The sequence below is a fragment of the Mercenaria mercenaria genome, chromosome 11 (genome assembly GCF_021730395.1).
Source record: "Mercenaria mercenaria strain notata chromosome 11, MADL_Memer_1, whole genome shotgun sequence".
NCBI lineage: Eukaryota > Metazoa > Mollusca > Bivalvia > Venerida > Veneridae > Mercenaria > Mercenaria mercenaria.
This window is the reverse complement of record NC_069371.1, coordinates 44,146,192-44,165,496: the sequence shown is the minus strand read 5'-3', so window position 1 is coordinate 44,165,496 and position 19,305 is coordinate 44,146,192. Positions and strand designations below refer to the sequence as shown.

The window sequence follows — 19,305 nt, the reverse complement described above, 5'->3', positions numbered from 1 at the left end:
ATTTCTATTTTGTTTGTGAAAACGAGGATATAATTGCTTTCTTCATTAACTTGTGACAGATGGGTTTAAAATATGTTGTTTGTGTTTTTATAGTGTTTGTAGCTCTGGGGAGGTTATTTCACTTGAGACAATGTACTTTTAAATCATTTTCTTGTTTAGTGTAACATATTTATGAAAAATATTGCTTTTATCACAACACAATTTTCCCCCTATTTTAGTGGTTACGACACAATTTTCTCCTCCTTACAGGCCCCACCACCATTCCCCCAAAACTTAAAAAGAAAACACTGCACTAAATATTTTATAAAATATGAAAGAAAGTTACATGCATTCGCTCTTCAGAGTTGCTGTTAAAAAAGTTTTACTGTTATATAACTTGGTGAATTTATGCACTTTTCCTGTTGCAGTGATAGGCAATCTTTTAATGAATTTTATCAAAGTTTATGTTTTTAGCAGTCATACTTGATATACACTTGACTTAGTTATGTAACAAAAAAGACAAAGCTCTCACATGATTATAGAACATGTGACAGAATGTTACATAACTTTTTTATTGTTCAGTGAAATTTTTGTTGTCAATACACAATAGAGAGACTGGAAGTGGAACATTTTATGTCATTATATCTAAAATGCATGCTTCACTGCTGAAGCTAGTTTTAGGCGTTTATATTTTTATATGCTTAGATGTTATGGATTGTTCATTTAAACTTGGATTTCATTCACTTTAAAAGTGTAATTTTAAGAATTTAATCATTTTTGCTAAGAGTTGCAATTAGTTAAAAGGATGTCCTTAATATTTGCTGGATTTATTATAACAATTTTATTATTAAGTGTGATATTGTGACATTTTATCCACTGTTAAATGTTTCTTTCACAAGTGGTGACTAGACTAACTGACAAATTTTAAAGAAAAGTGAACAGATTTTAAAGTTTAGATAAAATTCATACCTTTTGTAAACAATATCCGCATTTTTTTTTTCCAGATAAAAATGATTGTGAGTTACTGGTAATGAACACTGGGAACTATCTTCCTATAAAATAACAATGGCAAACTCCACATTATTACCTAGCATCAGTCCCATGGTAACCATGGAAACTAATATAACAAACAGTACAGTATCACCTCCAGGATCCCTGTCCATTGACAACCTCTACCCAGCCATTTTCCAATGCTTCACAATCATCTTGGCAGGATATATCGCAGGACGAGCCGACTTGATCACCCAGTCACAGGGACAAGGAATAGGGACATTTGTAGGAAAATTCTGTCTCCCGGCGTTGTTGTTCAAGAGCATGGTTGAGTTAAACTTCAGTCAAGTGAACTGGTATTTTTTACTCGGAATTGCAATCTCCAAGACTAGTGTATTTGTGATAGTGGCAGTACTGACCTTGTTGATTAGGAGACCAATGCATTTAGGGTATGCAGGGTTGTTTGCGATCTTTGCCACTCAGAGTAATGATTTCGCTCTTGGATATCCAATTTGTAAGTATTTTATTTGTTTAGCATGTTTCCTTTTCTGTTATGATATAATTTTGATAATACTGAGTCATTTGTGTTATATTCAATAAAAAAAAACAGGTAAGACATGGCTGAAGCCAACAATGAGCTGCTAGTTATGTATAAATGAATAAAAATAAAAAGGTTGCATGATAGAAAAAAATCAGGAAAACAAAAAGTCTTACATTAATTGCAGGTACAATTTGTATATTAGTACGAAAAAAATATCAGCTATTTGCTTACTTGATAAATATTTCTATTTACTTTTAAGTCTTGTACAAGATATGAATTTTAAATCCTAATTATTTTTTTCAGTGAAGGCATTATATTCTGACAGCAACCCAGAGTATCTACAGTATATCTATCTTGTTGCCCCTATATCATTGGTTCTCCTCAATCCTGTTGGGTTTACCATGTTAGAGATTCAGAGGCGTAACCAAGACGTTTCACATCGTACCGGCAAGTGTCGTTTGGTACTGCAGGTGACAAAAGATGTTCTGTCAAATCCCATAGTGTTTATGGTACTTATCGGAATAGGTGGCAACTTTTTGTTCAAGCAGAAAATTCCAGCTGTGTTAGGGGATATTCTAGAAGTTCTAGGTGAGTTTATCTTAATATATGATTAATGAAAGGTATTAAGGTTAAATGAATATACCGGTAAGAATTGTGAAATAATTTTATTTTATAGGTACCAAGTTTCAAGTTTTTTGCCAAAATCACTCTTTCATGAGAATATGAACTTGTGGATATCAAATTTTTATTAGCTCACCAGAGCACGAAGTGCTCAAGGTGAGCTTTTGTGATCGCCCTGTGTCCGTCGTCCGTCGTCAACAATTTGACTGTTAACGCTCTAGAGGTCACAGTTTTGGCCCAATCTTAATGAAACTTGGTCAGAATGTTACCCTCAATAAAATCTTCGAAATTGGGTCATCTGGGGTCAAAAACTAGGTCACCAGGTCAAATCAAAGGAAAAGCTTGTTAACACACTAGAGGCCACATTTATGATCCTATCTTCGTGAAACTTGGTCAGAATGTTTATCTTGATAACCTCTAGGCCAAGTTTGAATCTGGGTCATGTTGGGTCAAAAACTAGGTCACCTGGTCAAATCAAAGGAAAAGCTTGTTAACACTCTAGAAGCCACATTTATGACCCTATCTTCATAAAACATGGTCAGAATGTTTATCTTGATGATTTCTAGGCCAGGTTTGAATCTGGGTCATGTCGGGTCAAAACTAGGTCATTAGGCCAGATCAAAGGAAAATCTTGTTAACACTCTAGATACGACATTTTAAGTTTGAAACTCATGAGAATTAGTCAGAATGTTTGTCTTGATGATTTCTAGGTCAAGTTTGAATCTGGGTCGAATGGGGTCAAAAACTGGGTCACCCAGTCAAATTGAAGGAAAAGCTTGTTAGCACTCTAGAGGCCACATTTATGACCCTATCTTCATGAAACTTGGTCAGAATGTTTATCTTATGACCTCTAGTCCATGTTCAAATCTGGGTCATGTGGGGTCAAAAAACTAGGACACCCGGTCAAATCAAAGGAAAATGTTGTTAACACTCCAAGAGGCCATATTTATGAACCTATCTTCATGAAACTTTGTCAAAATGTTTATCTTGATGATCTTCAGGCCATGTTGGAATCTGGGTCATGTGGGGTCAAAAACTAGTTCACTAGGTCAGATCAAAGGAAAATCTTGTTAACACTCTAGGGGCCACATTTTGGATTCAATCTTCATAAAACTTGGTCAGAATGTTTGGTATCATGAAGTCTTGTATGTTTTCGACTCTGGGTCATGTAGGGTCAAAAACTAGGTCACTTAGTAAAATCAAAGGAAAAGCTTGTTTATACTCTAGAGGCCACTTTTTTGCTCCAGTCTTCACGAAACTTTGTCAGAATGTTTGTTTTCATGAAATCATGGACAAGTTTTAATCTGGGTCATTCGGGGTCAAAAAAAAGGTCACTAAGTCAAATGAAAGAAAATGCTTGTTTACACTCAGGCCACATTTTTGGTCCAATCTTATTGAAGATTAGTCAGAATATTTGTCTCCATGAAATTTCAGACAGGTTAATAATTAGGTCTGATTGGATAAAAAAACTAGGTTACTATGCCACATCGAAGAAAAAAAACACTAGAGGCCACATTTTTGTTCCAATCTTCATGAAACTTGGTCAGAATGTTTATTTCTTTGAAAACTCGGACGAGTTTGAAACTGGGTCATGTGGTGTAAAAAACTGGGTCACTAGGTCAAACATGTTTGTTATGGTGTGTTACTCTGGTGAGCGACCTAGGGCCATCATGGCCCTCTTGTTATATGTGGGAACTACTTGTTTGTTGAGATTTAATTTTTTGGTTTGAAAGTCTTCAGAAAGTAATGCCCATTATAAATTTCATAGAAAACATACGTTTCTTTCTGACTTGCCATTTTGAGAGAAAAATAGGATGCATTTGTCATCTGGGTCAGAAGGTGGATCAATGTGTGCTTCATAACTAGGGACATTAATCTAAAGATACTTGCTTCCCCGCCGTTACATGACTGAAATACAGTACAGCTAGCGCGGAACCTTCATTTGAACACCCGTCGCCGCGATTCTAATTCGCGTGTTCGTTTTTACTGTCCGCCGCGACGGGTGTCATATCGGATTTTTCGGGTGTTCAGGAATGGTCATTGCCGGAGGCAGCGAACGCCGCGCGTTGCGATGGACGGACGCGATGGTCCGTGGTGGTCGGCCACGAGGAACCCTGGTGTTCATTCAATACTTTTTGAAAGAATTATTTATTTCATAATTTGTAAATATAAATGCTTAAAATATCTATGCATATAATAACTAATTATTTAAAATGTATACCTCGTCCGTATACTCGGAATCAGTCGCGATGTGATGATATAATAATTATCATATTGTTTTGTATTTTCTGTAAAATCTAATTAGAGTTGCATATTCTTCGTTTTGTTTCAACAGTTTTATTTCTATTTTCAGGTCACTGCAAGCGTATAAATCTTTGATCTTATTGTTCAATTCTAAATTGATTGTTGCGTTAATTTTATGTTATTCGCACCTCTTCTAACAAATACCTTACAAATTATGTTTTACTAACACCTGTTTCTTACTCTGTTTTATTTATTACGGTACCTAATACGCTCTTTTGTTTCGCTTGTTTGTCAGTTTTCAGATGTTTAGAAATTATTGGTAAGTTTCTTTACACTGTTCTACGATTGCTACTAATCAAATAGTTATTGTTATTTGTTAGTAATATGTTTAATAATATAATTACTATCTTATTTGTTGACAATTTATTTGTTAACAACCTTTGATAAGGTGAATATATTTAATAGAATTTCAAAACTTTTTACTCGAGTCTTTGATTTATTATTTTCATTACTTATTAGATGAATATTTAATACACACTTTTATGATATATGAGACTTAGGTACATACTTTTCGTTTTCGGAATTCCGCATATTGTTGTTATATTTACTTTTTCTATAAACAATAGAAACAGTTGTATTTTTTCTAATTACAGGTAAACGTAAGCGGCGAATTTGGTGTTTGAGAAGAAGACGAATATGAAATTTTTGTTCAAATACAAATAGACAGAGTCTGTTATTTTACACCCTCTTGCTTATTTATTAACTATTTAAACAGTCATAAATGCCACATGGTAACCGAAAGAAAGTCTCCCTTTATTTGGTCTCAGTGTTGTTTATTTTTCTCTGGACCTTCGGGTTTCTGGAGTCATCTCTGTTGTGTTTATTTGTTCTCTGGTCTTTCGGGATGCTCGAGTCGATCCACTGTCTATACATACTATACTGTGAAGTGAAGTTCCGTCTTATGGTAGGTTTTGACGGGTTGGTGATAGTTGGTGAAGGATGTTGCACATTTCATTACCCCTCAAGCTTTTATTAGTTTACATGTTAGTGTTTTGTGTACTTAAAAGGTTTTATTTTTTGCTATGGTTCTACTTTGCAAATGCGGGCTCTGAGACTGTGTTTTTTTTGTGCTCTGTGCTTCCGAGAAATCTACTCTTACCTATTATCTTTATTAACTATTACAATAGCTGTAATTTATTAACATTTAACATGGGTGGTTACACCGTAAGAAGATTCAAACATCTGTAAAATATCCATTATTGAATTTGGTGTTTGAGAAGAAGACGAATATGAAATTATGTCAGTAAACTGACGATACTAATATATTGTAATAATTAATATCTACACATTCATATCATTATAAATGACCTTTGCTACTGGATGAAACAGAAATATCAATCTGAATGAGAAGTCTTTTGGATGTCAGGTAAGCACAAAAAATTTCCAAGGATATTTAGTCACAGACAGGTACAAGCTAGTAGTATATGTAAGCTGCATAAAGCAATATTTCTAAATCATAGCTGTGTATCTTTGACGTTACCTATCTCTGACGTTATATGTATCCGACGTTATTTGTCTCTGACGCTATATATCTCCGACGTAATGTATCTTCGACGTTATGCTTTTTTGACGCAATTATGTCCTGTCAGCGCTGTTACTAGTCGTGGTGCGTCCATTTGTCGTCCAGTCGTTTTTCGTGTTCCTGTCACTGCTTGTTCTGGCCTTGCCATATTTAGCTCATAATTTTAATGGTAATAAAATTAATTCTGTGTCCAGATGTCTCCGTTTTCTCAGTTCGTCAGTTGTGTCTTATCTTCCAGTTCGTCAGTGGCCCACATACTTGTAGTACTAATACTGCGTAATAAAAATGTGCCAAATATGGTAAGGACAGAACAATGACGGGAACACTTTAGGTAAATATGTATTAAAAGAAAAATGTTAAAAACTCCTTGTGCAGAAATATTGCAGGAAAACTAATCAGACACTAATTCTTGCATAGTCTTCACCTGAAACAGAAAAAAACAACATTCAAAATGTGTGCTCAATACTTCCGAAGACCACTAAACTATTCACCCAACGTATCATTTTATATTAATTCCTTAATAAAAATAAGTTACTGAAATACTAGCAGTTTGTAATTCACACAGATATATTGAAATGATTATTGATTATTGATCATTGAACCTTAAAACATTCAAAGAGAACCTATGTACACTGTTTCTGCATATTCACTTGGAAAACTTGTGCACTTTAAAAAACTATTATGCAGACGTTTTCGAACCAAACAGAACGTTGTTACTGGCAATAAAAATTCGTTACAAAACAGAACGTGTTTTAATTTTAAAATAACTTTTTAGTTGTTAATGCAAATAAATTCATTAGAAAAAGAAACGTAGAAACTTACCTTTATTATAATCTTTCAATTTTATGCCAAATTCATAACAAAGATAAACCGTTAAGTGCTAAACAATATAACTGTTAGGTATTGTTAGTATACAAGAACACAAGATTGGAACGAAAATAAATATAACAAAGTACAAAAGTATATACGTTTCTTGACAACGGCTGTACCTGCAAAATAAATTAAAATCAGTATGTAATAATACTGAAACAATTGCTCAAATCTTCAAGCTAATATAAGTGAAAAAATAAAAACATGTTCATAACATTAGTTCTAAAGTTCCGCTTTTGAGATAGTATATCTTATTTGATACCGATCGGCGGATTAATTTTTTTTTCATGCATATAGTGGTCTGACTGTCTCTAGATTTTGTAACAGTTGAGAAAACAGAAAACAAAATTATATACACTCAGACACCAAAAAAAACTTCTATCGGCTATTTTATTTTGTTTATTTTGTTATTAACACTTACGATTATGTGCGAGCTCTTTCTATTTAAAATACGCCGACAACGTGTCAAAATTTGACATGTGTTCAGGCAATTATATGAAAAAATCTTGTGAATGTAATCAACGTATCACATTTGATACAATGTGTGTGTAAAACATCCCTTCACACAATTACTTAAAATTTGGATATAATTTATTGAAAAAGATATAATCGTCAATGGCAATAAACTAAAATCAAAACATTAAAAATATCGGACGTAGATAACAACAGTTCCTTTACAAAAGAAAGGCCCGTTAAAGGTGGACGAGTAAAATGAATAAATGATATACATTGCATATTTACAATAAATACATTATTATTATAGATGATAAAATTAACAGTTAAGTGCTACAATATACTGTTAAAAATTTAATGTTAAAATAAAACGTTGACCGCGATGGTCCCTCGCGCGTGAACACTGCGAATCCTCGCGGCCGTCCACCGCGAACCGCTGTGATCATGACTGCGAGGGCCGACGGGTGTCCGGCCATCGCAACTGAACACCCGATTTTTTTTTACCCGCGAGGGTCGAAGGGTTTTTGAAGGTGCCGCGCTAGCTGTACTGTACTGTTGAAAAACGGCGTTAAACCCAAAACAAAAGATACTTGCCAAACTTGCTTGTTATCAAAATTAATCTAGATTTTATAGAGATACACAGTTTGTGTAAGATTTTTTTTTGTTACAAGAAAGCATTATATATTTTTGTTCATTTAGAGGTCATAATATTCAGGCAGAAGTAAAGTTAACGCTACTAAAAGTGATGTCAAATTCTCTTTATCGGCCTTATTTCCAACAAATAGCATGAATTTTAGATTTTCTTTCAAGGTATTTACACACATAACATAAAATGACTAGACAGTAAGACTGGCTCCAATCCTAATGATTGTTCTGTCATATTTGTCATATAAGTTTCTTCTTGAAGGAAATCCAGTAGGTTGTTTCTCTATTGACATTTTTTATTGCCCCTGACTCCGAACATGTATGGCAGTTTAAGAGGCTTAAAATTTACTTACATAAAATGATTTCACTATTTAAAAAAAAAAATAACTGTGCAGCCAAGAAGCCAGGCTATAAAAAGACATGTCATGTCATCCACACTATAATTCATGAAAGCAGACTTGACATTGTTGTTAATATTTCAGGAAATGCGTATAGTGCTTCAGCTCTGTTTTACCTTGGTTTGAGCTTGGTGGGCAAGGTGCAGGGCCAGCTGGGAGTCGGACTTATAGCTCCAATGCTTCTTATAGGAGCTAAAACGTAAGTTCTGAGTTTTGGTATTCTCAGCCACATGCAGCAGTATAAGAAATGTAATGTGATGATTTATAGATTTTTCAGCTGATAACATTTTGCCATATTTTATCTTAGTTACTTAACCCTTATCATGCTGGACACGATTCATTCTGCCTTTGCGTGCAGACCAGTGTAGATCATGATCAGTCTGCTTATCCATAAATTCTGATCATGATCTGCACTGTTTGCTATTCAGTCAATATCTTTTTGGTAAGCACCCCTTTTAACAGTTAATGGTACTGTCTAAGTTGAAAGATGGACAAGTTCATTATAGAAATTTAGCATGGTAAGAGTTAAGGTAGCAGACCTGTAATGACAGTGGGCAATTACTGTTTGATTCTGATTTGATTCTGTGTTTCTTTGTCAGTTTCCTGTTCTTACGGTTTCTGAAACCATGTACAAGTATGAGATAAATTTACGGCCAAAAAAGTGACAAAAGAATTAACATACAAAAAACATTACGTGAAAATTAAGAATTGTAATTAGGGGTCTCCTACCAAGCAATTCGGTGGAAAAACTGGCTTGTTGGATATGTACTGTTTATGTTATGCATTACCCGATTATTAGAGTTAGTGAAAGTATATATTCAAAGTTGGTTTAATTATTCAAAGAATATAATGTTTGTATCACAAAAGAGTTTTTCAACACCAAGTCTGTCATTTTCACTTCTAAAAATACATGGGATTGGAGCTGGCAGTTTGAAGTTGCTCTTTCCAGCTGAATTATTACTAAAGAGTAATATTTGGATATAGTTGATAATTGAAATTATTGAACGGATATATTGCATGTATTTGATATTTTTAGATTGTTGCTTCCTCTTATCACATGGCAAGTTGTTGGTGCCTTAGAGCTTAACCAGATGAATAACTCTCGATCCCTGAGCATGTATGGTTTCCTGTATGGGACATTTCCTACAGCACCCTCGGTGTTCCTGTATGCCAGTCATTTCTCAGTAGCACAGGATATTGTAAGTATAGAGAATGTTCCCACAGTATGCATGGTTTCCTGTATGGGACATTTCTTACAGCTCCCGCGGTGTTCCTGTATGCCAGTCATTTCTCTGTAGCACAGGATATTGTAAGTATAGAGAATGTTCCCACAATATGCATGGTTTCCTGTATGGGACATTCCTTACAGCTCCCGTGGTGTTCCTGTATGCCAGTCATTTCTCTGTAGCACAGGATATTGTAAGTATAGAGAATGTTCCCAAAGCATGTATGGTTTCCAAGGTGGGACATGTCTTACAGCACTATCAGTGTTCCTGTATGCCAGTCATTTCTCAGTAGCACAGGATATTGTAAGTATAGAGAATGTTCCCACAGCATGTATGGTTTCCTAGGTGGGACATTTCCTACAGCACTATCAGTGTTCCTGTATGCCAGTCATTTCTCAGTAGCACAGGATATTGTAAGTATAGAGTATGTTCCCACAGTATGTATGGTTTCCTATGTGGGATATTTCTTGCAGCACCTTAATGTTCCTGTATGCCAGAAATGTCTCTGAAGCTGGTGATATTATGAATACAGATAATGTTCCTGCGGCCTGTATACTTTATTGTATATGACATTTCCTACAGGCTTAGATCACCCTGTGTGTTTTTATGTATCAGTATATTCACAGTTTCCTAGGATATTCTAAGTAGTGTATGTTTATTTTAGATATCAATCATAACATAAAAAATTACCCTGTAATATGATAGTTATACTGTTCATGTTTAATGTTATCTCCAATGAACATATTCCACTTTTTCGTAAACACTGTTCAATAACAAAATCAAATATTTGTTGGATTGTTTTCCAGATAGCAACTGGTATGGTAGCAGGCACATTCCTGTCGGCTCCACTCATGTTTGTATCAGCCAAGATGATGACGGTAGTGGTGAACAGTGAAATGGACTATAAGTCCCTTCTTGTGGATACATCATTTGATCTCAGCGTTATATCATTGGTGTGCAATGTAAGTTAGTTAGGTTTTAGTGTCACATCACTGGTGTGAAGTGTAAGTTTGTTAAAATTGAGTGTAATATCACTGATGTGCAGTGTAAGTTAGTTGCATTTCAGTGTCATATCACTGGTGTGAAGTGTAAGTTAGTTGCATTTCAGTATCATATAACTGATGCGCAATGTTAGTTATTCAGTGTCATATCACTGGGGTGAAGTGTAAGTTAATTAGATTTCAGTGTCATATAACTGATGCGCAATGTTAGTTATTCAGTGTCATATCACTGGTGTGCAATGTAAGTTAGTTGGATTTCAATGTCATATCTCTGGTATGCAATGTAAGTAAATTAGATTTCAGTGTTATATCACTGGTGTGCAATGTAAGTTAGTTAGATTTCAGTGTCATATAAATGATGCGCAATGTTAGTTATTCAGTGTCATATCACTGGTGTGCAATGTAAGTTAGTTAAATTTCAGTGTCATATAAATGATGCGCAATGTTAGCTATTCAGTGTCATATCACTGGTGTGCAATGTAAGTTAGTTAGGTTTCAGTGTCATATAAATGATGCGCAATGTTAGCTATTCAGTGTCATATCACTGGTGTGCAATGTAAGTTAGTTAGGTTTCAGTGTCATATAAATGATGCGCAATGTTAGCTATTCAGTGTCATATCACTGGTGTGCAATGTAAGTTAGTTAGATTTCAGTGTCATATAAATGATGCGCAATGTTAGCTATTCAGTGTCATATCACTGGTGTGCAATGTAAGTTAGTTAGATTTCAGTGTCATATAAATGATGCGCAATGTTAGCTATTCAGTGTCATATCACTGGTGTGCAATGTAAGTTAGTTAGATTTCAGTGTCATATAAATGATGCGCAATGTTAGCTATTCAGTGTCATATCACTGGTGTGCAATGTAAGTTAGTTAGATTTCTGTGTCATATAAATGATGCACAATGTTAGTTATTCAGTGTCATATCACTGGTGTGCAGTGTAAGTTAGTTAGGTTTCAGTGTCATATAAATGATGCGCAATGTTAGCTATTCAGTGTCATATCACTGGTGTGCAATGTAAGTTAGTTAGATTTCAGTGTCATATAAATGAGCGCAATGTTAGCTATTCAGTGTCATACATGGTGGGCAATGTAAGTTAGTTAGATTTCTGTGTCATAAGATGATGCACAATGTTAGTTATTCAGTGTCATATCACTGTGTGCAGTGTAAGTAGTTAGTTCAGTTCATATAATGATGCGCAATGTTAGCTATTCAGTGTCATATCACTGGTGTGCAATGTAAGTTAGTTAGGTTTCAGTGTCATATAAATGATGCGCAATGTTAGTTATTCAGTGTCATATCACTGGTGTGCAATGTAAGTTAGTTAGATTTCAGTGTCATATAAATGATGCGCAATGTTAGCTATTCAGTGTCATATCACTGGTGTACAATGTAAGTTTGTTGTATTTCAGTGTCGTATCTCTGGTATGCATGTTTACTAGTTAAATTTCAGTGTCATGTAACTGAAGCGCAATGGTAGTTATTCAGTGTAATATCACTGATGTGCAATGTAAGTTACTTAGATTTCAGTTTGTTAGATTTCAGTGTCATATCACTGGTGTGAAGTGTAAGTTAGTTAAATTTCAGTATAATATCACTGATGTGCAATGTAAGTTAGTTAAATTTCAGTGTAATATCACTGGTATGAAGTGTAAGTGAGTTAAATTTCAGTGTAATATCACTGATGTGCAATGTATGTTAGTTAGGTTTTAGTGTCATATCACAGGTGTGAAGTGTTAATTAGTTGGAATTCAGTGTAATATCACTGATGTGCAATGTAAGTTAGTAGATTTCAGTGTCATATCACTGGTGTGCAATGTTAGTTAGTAGCTTTCAGTGCCATATCACTGGTGTTCAATGTCAGTTAAATTTCAGTGGCATATCACTGATGTGCAATGTAAGTTAAGTAGATATCAGTGTCATATCACTGATGTGCAGTGTAAGTTAATTAGATTTCAGTGTCCCATTACTGATGCACAGTGTTAATTATTCAAGGTTGTATCACTGTTACGCAATACAATAAGATTTTAGTGCCTTCACGAGAGTGCAGTTTAAGTTAAATACATATCAGTGTCATATCACTGGAGTATAAGTTTGTTTGATGTTAGTATCATATTACAAATGTGTACAATGCTACTATGTTTGAGATGCTCCCTTTTCACTAGGTTTACATAATACAGTCGAACTTGTATTAATCAGCCAGCTAAAGGTGTGATAGAATATGGCTGCTAAAGGCAGGTAAAAATTAGAACAACATATTAGTTCAGAAATTAGCTGCCTGGATGTGAAAGGCAAGTGTTTGCTAAATTCAGGTGACTGCTAAGACAGGTTCAGTTCTAATACTGCATTAAGCCATTACTTCTTTGCATAAGCACACTACTTGAATATTTTTCATTTTATTGTTCTCATTTCAGGCTTGGATTATAGCTGTGATATTTCTGAGTGGAAAACATAAAAAGATGCCACATCATTTTCTCATATGTCTTGTGTGCACTCAGGTAAGATACACTTGTTCTTAGTTAATACTGTATCTGTGAAAGAGGAGAGAAAAGCTAGCTGAATTATATAATTGTATTTTTATTTGGGTTTAATGCTAGTTTTCAACTGTATGTGGCAGATCTATGAACCTAACAGTAAGAAATTTGTTTACAATTTTTTATCATGAGAAAACCACTTTTAACAAATATTTATTACATATAAATGGTCAGAATAGTGGTCAAATAATATCTGAAGTAAAAATCAGCTGTTCAGAAACTGAAAATACAGCTGCCTTTTTGTCGAGCCCGCTCGCGGTGAGCTCGATATAGTCGTCACTTTTGGCGGGTTGGTGTATGTGCGTGCGTACGTGTGTCCGTCTGATTTTGTCCAGACCATAATTTTGACATGCATGGACCAATCTTGTTTATATTTGGCATGAATGTTTACTGCAATGAGAAGGAGTGTCATGCACAAACCCCATGTTCCTATCTCAAAGGTCAAGGTCACAGTTGGAGGTCAAAGGTCAAATTGAAGTTTGTCAGGAGCATTTCTTCTTCATGCATGGTGGGATTTTGATGTAACTTGGCATGAATGTTCACCATTATGAGACGAAGTGTCATGCAACCAGGTCCCTAGGTCTAAGGTCAAGGTCACACTTGACAGCTGGCGGGCTCGACATTCTGCCCGTGGGCATACTTGTTGATGTTTTTCGTAAATTTTGCAGCCTGGGCATAACATGTATGCTAGATTAGTAAAAGGTGCATATTCCAGTATTATGTCTTCCACACAACGGTGTTTTGGGTGACATATTGATTTACTCCTGTCTGTCTGTGTGTCCGTCCGTCTGTCACAAATCTTGCCCGCACTCTAAGTCGAACATTTCTCATCTGATCTTCACCGAACTCAAACAAAATGTGTTTGCCAATAAGTCCTTGGCCAGGTTTGATAACTAGCCAAATCGGCCCAGGCACTTCGGAATTATGGCCCTTGAAACATTGTTTTTTATAATCAAAGCACTGAAAGTGTGATTGGGTTGTATCAAAGCACTGAAAGTGTGATTGGGTTGTATCAAAGCACTGAAAGTCTGATTGGAAATTAAGAATATATAGGGAGTAGGGTTTACGCTCGTACATTTCTCATCCGATCTCATACTACTATTCAGATGATTAGGCAGTTGTGGGAGACATGCGCTTTTCTCAAAAGCAGCTCTAGTTTAGCGAGTGTGAAATATGTGGATACACAGTTTGTATTGGGCGTTTCTTGATTCTGTATAGTGCTGACATATTCTCCTCTAATAACTCTAAACTGCCAGTTCTCCAAATGAATCATTGTTTGAGGATGAATTACCATAGACATGTTGTTGTCTGCCAGATTGTCATGGAAAACATTTGCGCTGCTGGAGGATCAAACTTTGGACCACTTGGCAAACTGGTCAGACTTCTGAAAGAAGGTCATTGAATATATTTTAGTTTTCTAAATACTGATGCAGCAACCCAAAATATGTCTTGTTATTGTGTGTTTGCATCATGCATACACTTTTGTTAAAGTTTGTTAATCATTTTGACTTCTTGTTAATTTCAGACATTTGCCTGTATAGGAATGATCATTTATGATGGTTTAGACACAAAGATTGCCTGGCAGCACTACACTCAGTTTGTGATCCTGATTGTTGGTGTGTTCTCCAGCAGGTGTTTTGCTGCTGTCCTGTCTGTCGTTGTATATCTACTCCATTATAGAAGTCTATGTTTTGTACTGAGGGTGAAAGTATGGTTTTACCTCTTTGGTCTAGGGTAGGTGTTTAAAGTGCAACTTTATGAATTGTATGTTTTATTTTTGTGTTCTTTTCTAAGTCTTCTTTACCAATTTCTTAGTATTAACTAATGTAGTGTGTAAAATTAATATACAGTCGACATTGTATTAAGAGACCACCCAAGGGACTGCTAAGAAGTGGTCTCTTAATGGAATGGTCTCTTAATGAATTTCTGTCAGATAAAAAGAAAAGTTATTTTTTAACTGTTAATGTAACTGTATTTATTATGGACATACAAATCTATTTTAACATCGTGAACACTTTTCCAGTTCCACTAACCGCTAAAGTTATGGCTAGATTGTTTGTCAGTTCCACTGATACAAAGGTTAATTGCATTTAGTCATGTGCAAAACGTACTCGCTAATTACACAGATGAAGAAATGTCCGGTAGAGTTTTTGTACCAGGTAGCTTAATAGAAACTTTTGTCGAATATTTTACCTATCGGGACTACATTTATGCGGTCGCTAGTCGTTTAATAAAAAAGTTGAATGAATTTATGTACTGAAAACATTCGGGACAGATTTTGACCGGTCGTTTAATACAAAAATCGCTTGATAGAGGTGGTCACAAGTACGATGTCGACTGTATTAAAACTGAAGGGCCCTTTGTTTTCCAGTCAAGGGAGCCATATTGGTTGATTTCAGTATTATTAAGGCATACTTGTATGTCAGTTTGTAACTATGCACATTTGTTCTAAGATGGTATAGTATCTTCAAACTGTCTTTGCCAATAAAAAAAGCAGATTTATTAAAAATTGAGTTGATATACATAGACAAAACAATTGCTAATAACACCAGCCCTGCGAAAGAGGAAACCTGTGACAATTATTATATCTATGTTTTTAGGTTGCCAGTGTTTAGTACCGGGATGCTGTTGTTGCTTGGCAAACATCACATGCATGATGAGATAGATCCCTCTTTTCACTATGGAGTAGATCAGGTAGGTATCTCAACAACTGACCAATCCTCTTTGCTTAGTTCTTCCTTTGCATTTGTACATGGGCTGCGAAAGTCCACCTCCCTTTAAAGTTATCAACTTTTATTAAATTTCAAATAGGTTCATTAATAAAAAAATATCAACTTTTGTCTGCTTTCGTTGAGGTTAACGAAAAATTCAGTTTCATGGGCATAAAATTCCATGACTGGCCAAAACAACATTTCACAAAGATATAAATTTGTGGATTTAAAAATTTGAAGTCCATCTGCTTAGCTCAATTGGGAGAGCACAGATCTAGGGATTGCAGGATCGTGAGTTCGACCCCCCGTGTTAGGAATATGTTTTCTATGAAAATTTGATGAAAGACTTTGTGTCTGAAATCATTCATCCTCCATTTCTGATTCATGTGGAGAAGTTAACAGTTGTGGAGAACAGGTTAGTACTGGTACAGAATTCAGGAACACTCATTAAGTTAATTGCCCGTTATGTAACTGAAATACTTTTTGTAAACCCAAAACCAAAAAACAAAAAAAGATTTGAAGATAAAACCAGTGGGAATTACATTTATGCACTGGGATTTAATTCTATGGATTGAAGAAACCACAAAATACACAAAAGTTATTCCCCACAAATATTAATGATATCACAGTATATATTCATTCCACTGTAGGTCACAGGGACATCATGAATATGAGAGGTCCTGTTGAGCTTTCTTTTTGCTGTTACTCTATTCTTACATAACCTGTGAATGGCCAGTGTGAAAAGCAAATTTCTCATTACAGAGACAGATGCCCTCATCAAAACTAGATCTGTTTCTAAATGTATTAACCTCTACTGACAATCAACAAATTTCAGTGATGTTTAGAACTGTATAGAGGTCACATTATTCAGTCTTAAATGGAGTAAAATGATTTAAAGATTGGAATGATTATAATTATGAAAAGAGAGTTCCATTTCTGTTCAGGACTGAACTCCTTGAGCAGGTTATTAAACTACCATCTAGGTAGGAAGCCAGGGGACTCAATGGTTGAGTGGTTAAATCCCATGCCCATCACCAGTGTAGGTTTAAAGCCTCCCTTGGGGCGTGAAATTCTTTCATGTGAGGAAGTCATCCAGTAGGCTTATGGAACGTCGGTTGTTCTACCCAGATGCCCACTCACACCTGAAATAATGCATTGCAGGCACCTGGGGGTCTTCCTTTACCATCAAAAGCAGAAAATTTGCCATATGACCTATAATTGTATCAGTGTGATGTGAAATCCAGTAAAAACAAAACACAATCAAGCTAGGTATATGACATGTGCATTTGTATTCCATTTTATTTCAGGCTGTGTTATCAGTTATTATACTGAGTATTTGTTCAGTTCTCAATATAACATTCATGGTGCTACATCAAAGAAATTCCCGCCAGCATAAAGACCAGGATGGCATAAAAGTCAGGTCAAAGGTTAAGAGGTCAAGGCATAGAGGTGAAGAAGAATCAGCAACAGATAGGCTTTTACAAGGTTAGTTTGACATCAAGGTCAAGTTAATGTTTAAAGGGTCAAAGTGAAGAGAAAACTGTAACAGATCGGCTTTTATAAGGTACATTAATGAAATCAAGGTCAAGCCAAGTGTGAAGGGGTCAAGACATAGGTCAAGGTAAAGAGGAATCTGTAACAAGCTTCAGCAAAGTATGTTTATGACATCAAGGTCAGTTTAAAGGTTAAGGTGCCAAGGTATAGAGGTCATGGTGAAGTAGGATTTGTTATGCTTTTACGAGGGTTATGATCAAGGTCAGGCTGAATGTGAAAGCGTGAAGGTGAAGAGGAATCTTTAATAGATATACTTTACTAGGTAAGTTTATGACACAAGTCGGGTTAAAGGTTAAGGGGTCAAGGCATAGAGATAAAGGTGAGAGGGAATCTTTAACAGATATGCTTGTACAAGATAAATTTATGACATCAATGCCAGGTCAAAGATTAATGGCAACAAGTTGGGTAACTGGTGTTCCTACACACCATAACTGTTCAAACCTGTTCTGAGAAAGTAAATGGTCACTTACCCACAGAAACAAGAGGCAGTGGACTTCAGAGGCTTCTTACATTTATCCACGTCAACCTATTAATAATAATCATATTATTTCTTTTATTCCATGGCATGGTAATAATTGAATTTAACATTTGTATAGAAGATGAAGAAATTCCAACCCCTTGCCATACACAGAGTAGCAGCAGAACCAAGCTTATATCTGACACAGATGGTGGAGGCGATAACAATAGATATAGATCATTGTCCTGCTCAGCATGTACGGAGGACTGTGAGGTTAATCTCTACAAACATACGGGTATGCAAAGTCATGTTTCCAGTTTTTCAAAATTTATAGAAACATTGGTGTCATGGGATGTGATCAGTCTCTATATGTATTATATATAGCGAAAATTTAAATCATTTCTTGTCAGAAACTGCTTGCCTTATTTACATAGTTTATCAGAGATGTTTCTTGGATGACCTACCTAGTGTGTTCAGATAATTATTTGTAAAAACATGACCTCCAGAGCTAAAAATAGGGGGTAGGAGTGTGAGTGGGGGCAATGTTCATCTCTGCAAAATTTCTTATTCTTGATGAAGCTGAATTGGTTACAGTTGTCCCAGATGATCATCCCCTGATATGAAGAGGCATACAAAGAAAGAAATACTTTAGTCATGGTTAGTGTAAATGGCACCCTTGGCTTATGGACAGTAGAGATTTTTGAATAAAAGAAGCTCACTGTGTTTGTGTGGTTTGGTTTGAAGTGAGTCTAAGTTTTAGACAAAATGGGAACTAGGGAAATGCATATTAAAACCCTATTCATACGATGGAGGGTATTATGATAGTCCTTGTTAAAAACCACAGAAAGGTGTTTTAAGCCTTTCAAATTCTTTTATGACATGTCATTTTTTCAGTGGAGGAGATTTTGATTGTCTGCCAGTTGAGAAGTCCACAAGTGTCTGTCTGAGCATAATATGAAATGATTTTATGTATTGGGAATGGACTAGAAGCCCTGGGATACATGCATTAAATTTTGTTTCAGAAGAACTCACTTCAAGTCTATTTTATATGTATTTCAGTCCGTCAGAATTCCAGCAATATTGAAGATATTGTTCCATTTCCTGATGAGATGAAACAAAACCGTCCAAAACAAAACCGCTCAAATCGAGTTGTCAGTAAAGCAAACACTAGCAAAGCAAACACAGAAAGAGATCTGCCAAGTCCAGAGAGTAGCGTTAGCTCTTCAACGAGTGAAGACTCGTACCTTGACTCGATTCAGTCGTACGAGTGTAGTAACGGAACATGTAGTTACCAGCAGAGACAGCAGTGTGCGGGACTCCTTCGATGTTATAATGCTTCAACTAGAAATATTGTGGTAAGTGATTATTGAAATTTACATGCACAGTATGGTATTGTATATTTGAGTTTTAATTTCATGAATATAAGAAATGTTGTATTTATATTAAAACAGATTTATAATTCAAGAGAAAAGAGGGATTATGGATGGTAGGACAGCAT

At 35.4% G+C, this 19,305-nt stretch overlaps 1 protein-coding gene across 3 annotated transcripts in view; it reads left to right on the top strand.

Annotated features, from left to right (window-relative positions):
• Nucleotides 1-462: 462 nt before the first annotated feature.
• Nucleotides 463-19,305, top strand: part of LOC123531656 (integral membrane protein GPR155-like) — a 30,717-nt gene continuing 11,874 nt past the window's right edge. Inside the window, exons 1-11 of one of the 3 annotated variants that reach the window (XM_053517299.1) lie at nt 463-1,483; nt 1,814-2,098; nt 8,408-8,522; nt 9,360-9,522; nt 10,356-10,511; nt 12,966-13,049; nt 14,611-14,819; nt 15,686-15,779; nt 17,104-17,281; nt 17,950-18,102; nt 18,867-19,162. In XM_053517299.1, coding sequence (XP_053373274.1) covers nt 1,045-1,483; nt 1,814-2,098; nt 8,408-8,522; nt 9,360-9,522; nt 10,356-10,511; nt 12,966-13,049; nt 14,611-14,819; nt 15,686-15,779; nt 17,104-17,281; nt 17,950-18,102; nt 18,867-19,162 — 2,172 coding nt within the window. In that variant the 5' untranslated portion in view covers nt 463-1,044. Of the gene's footprint in view, nt 1,484-1,813; nt 2,099-8,407; nt 8,523-9,359; nt 9,523-10,355; nt 10,512-12,965; nt 13,050-14,610; nt 14,820-15,685; nt 15,780-17,103; nt 17,282-17,946; nt 18,103-18,866; nt 19,163-19,305 lie in introns of all 3 variants that reach the window. The other 2 variants (XM_053517298.1, XM_053517300.1) reach the window with 2 other exon arrangements.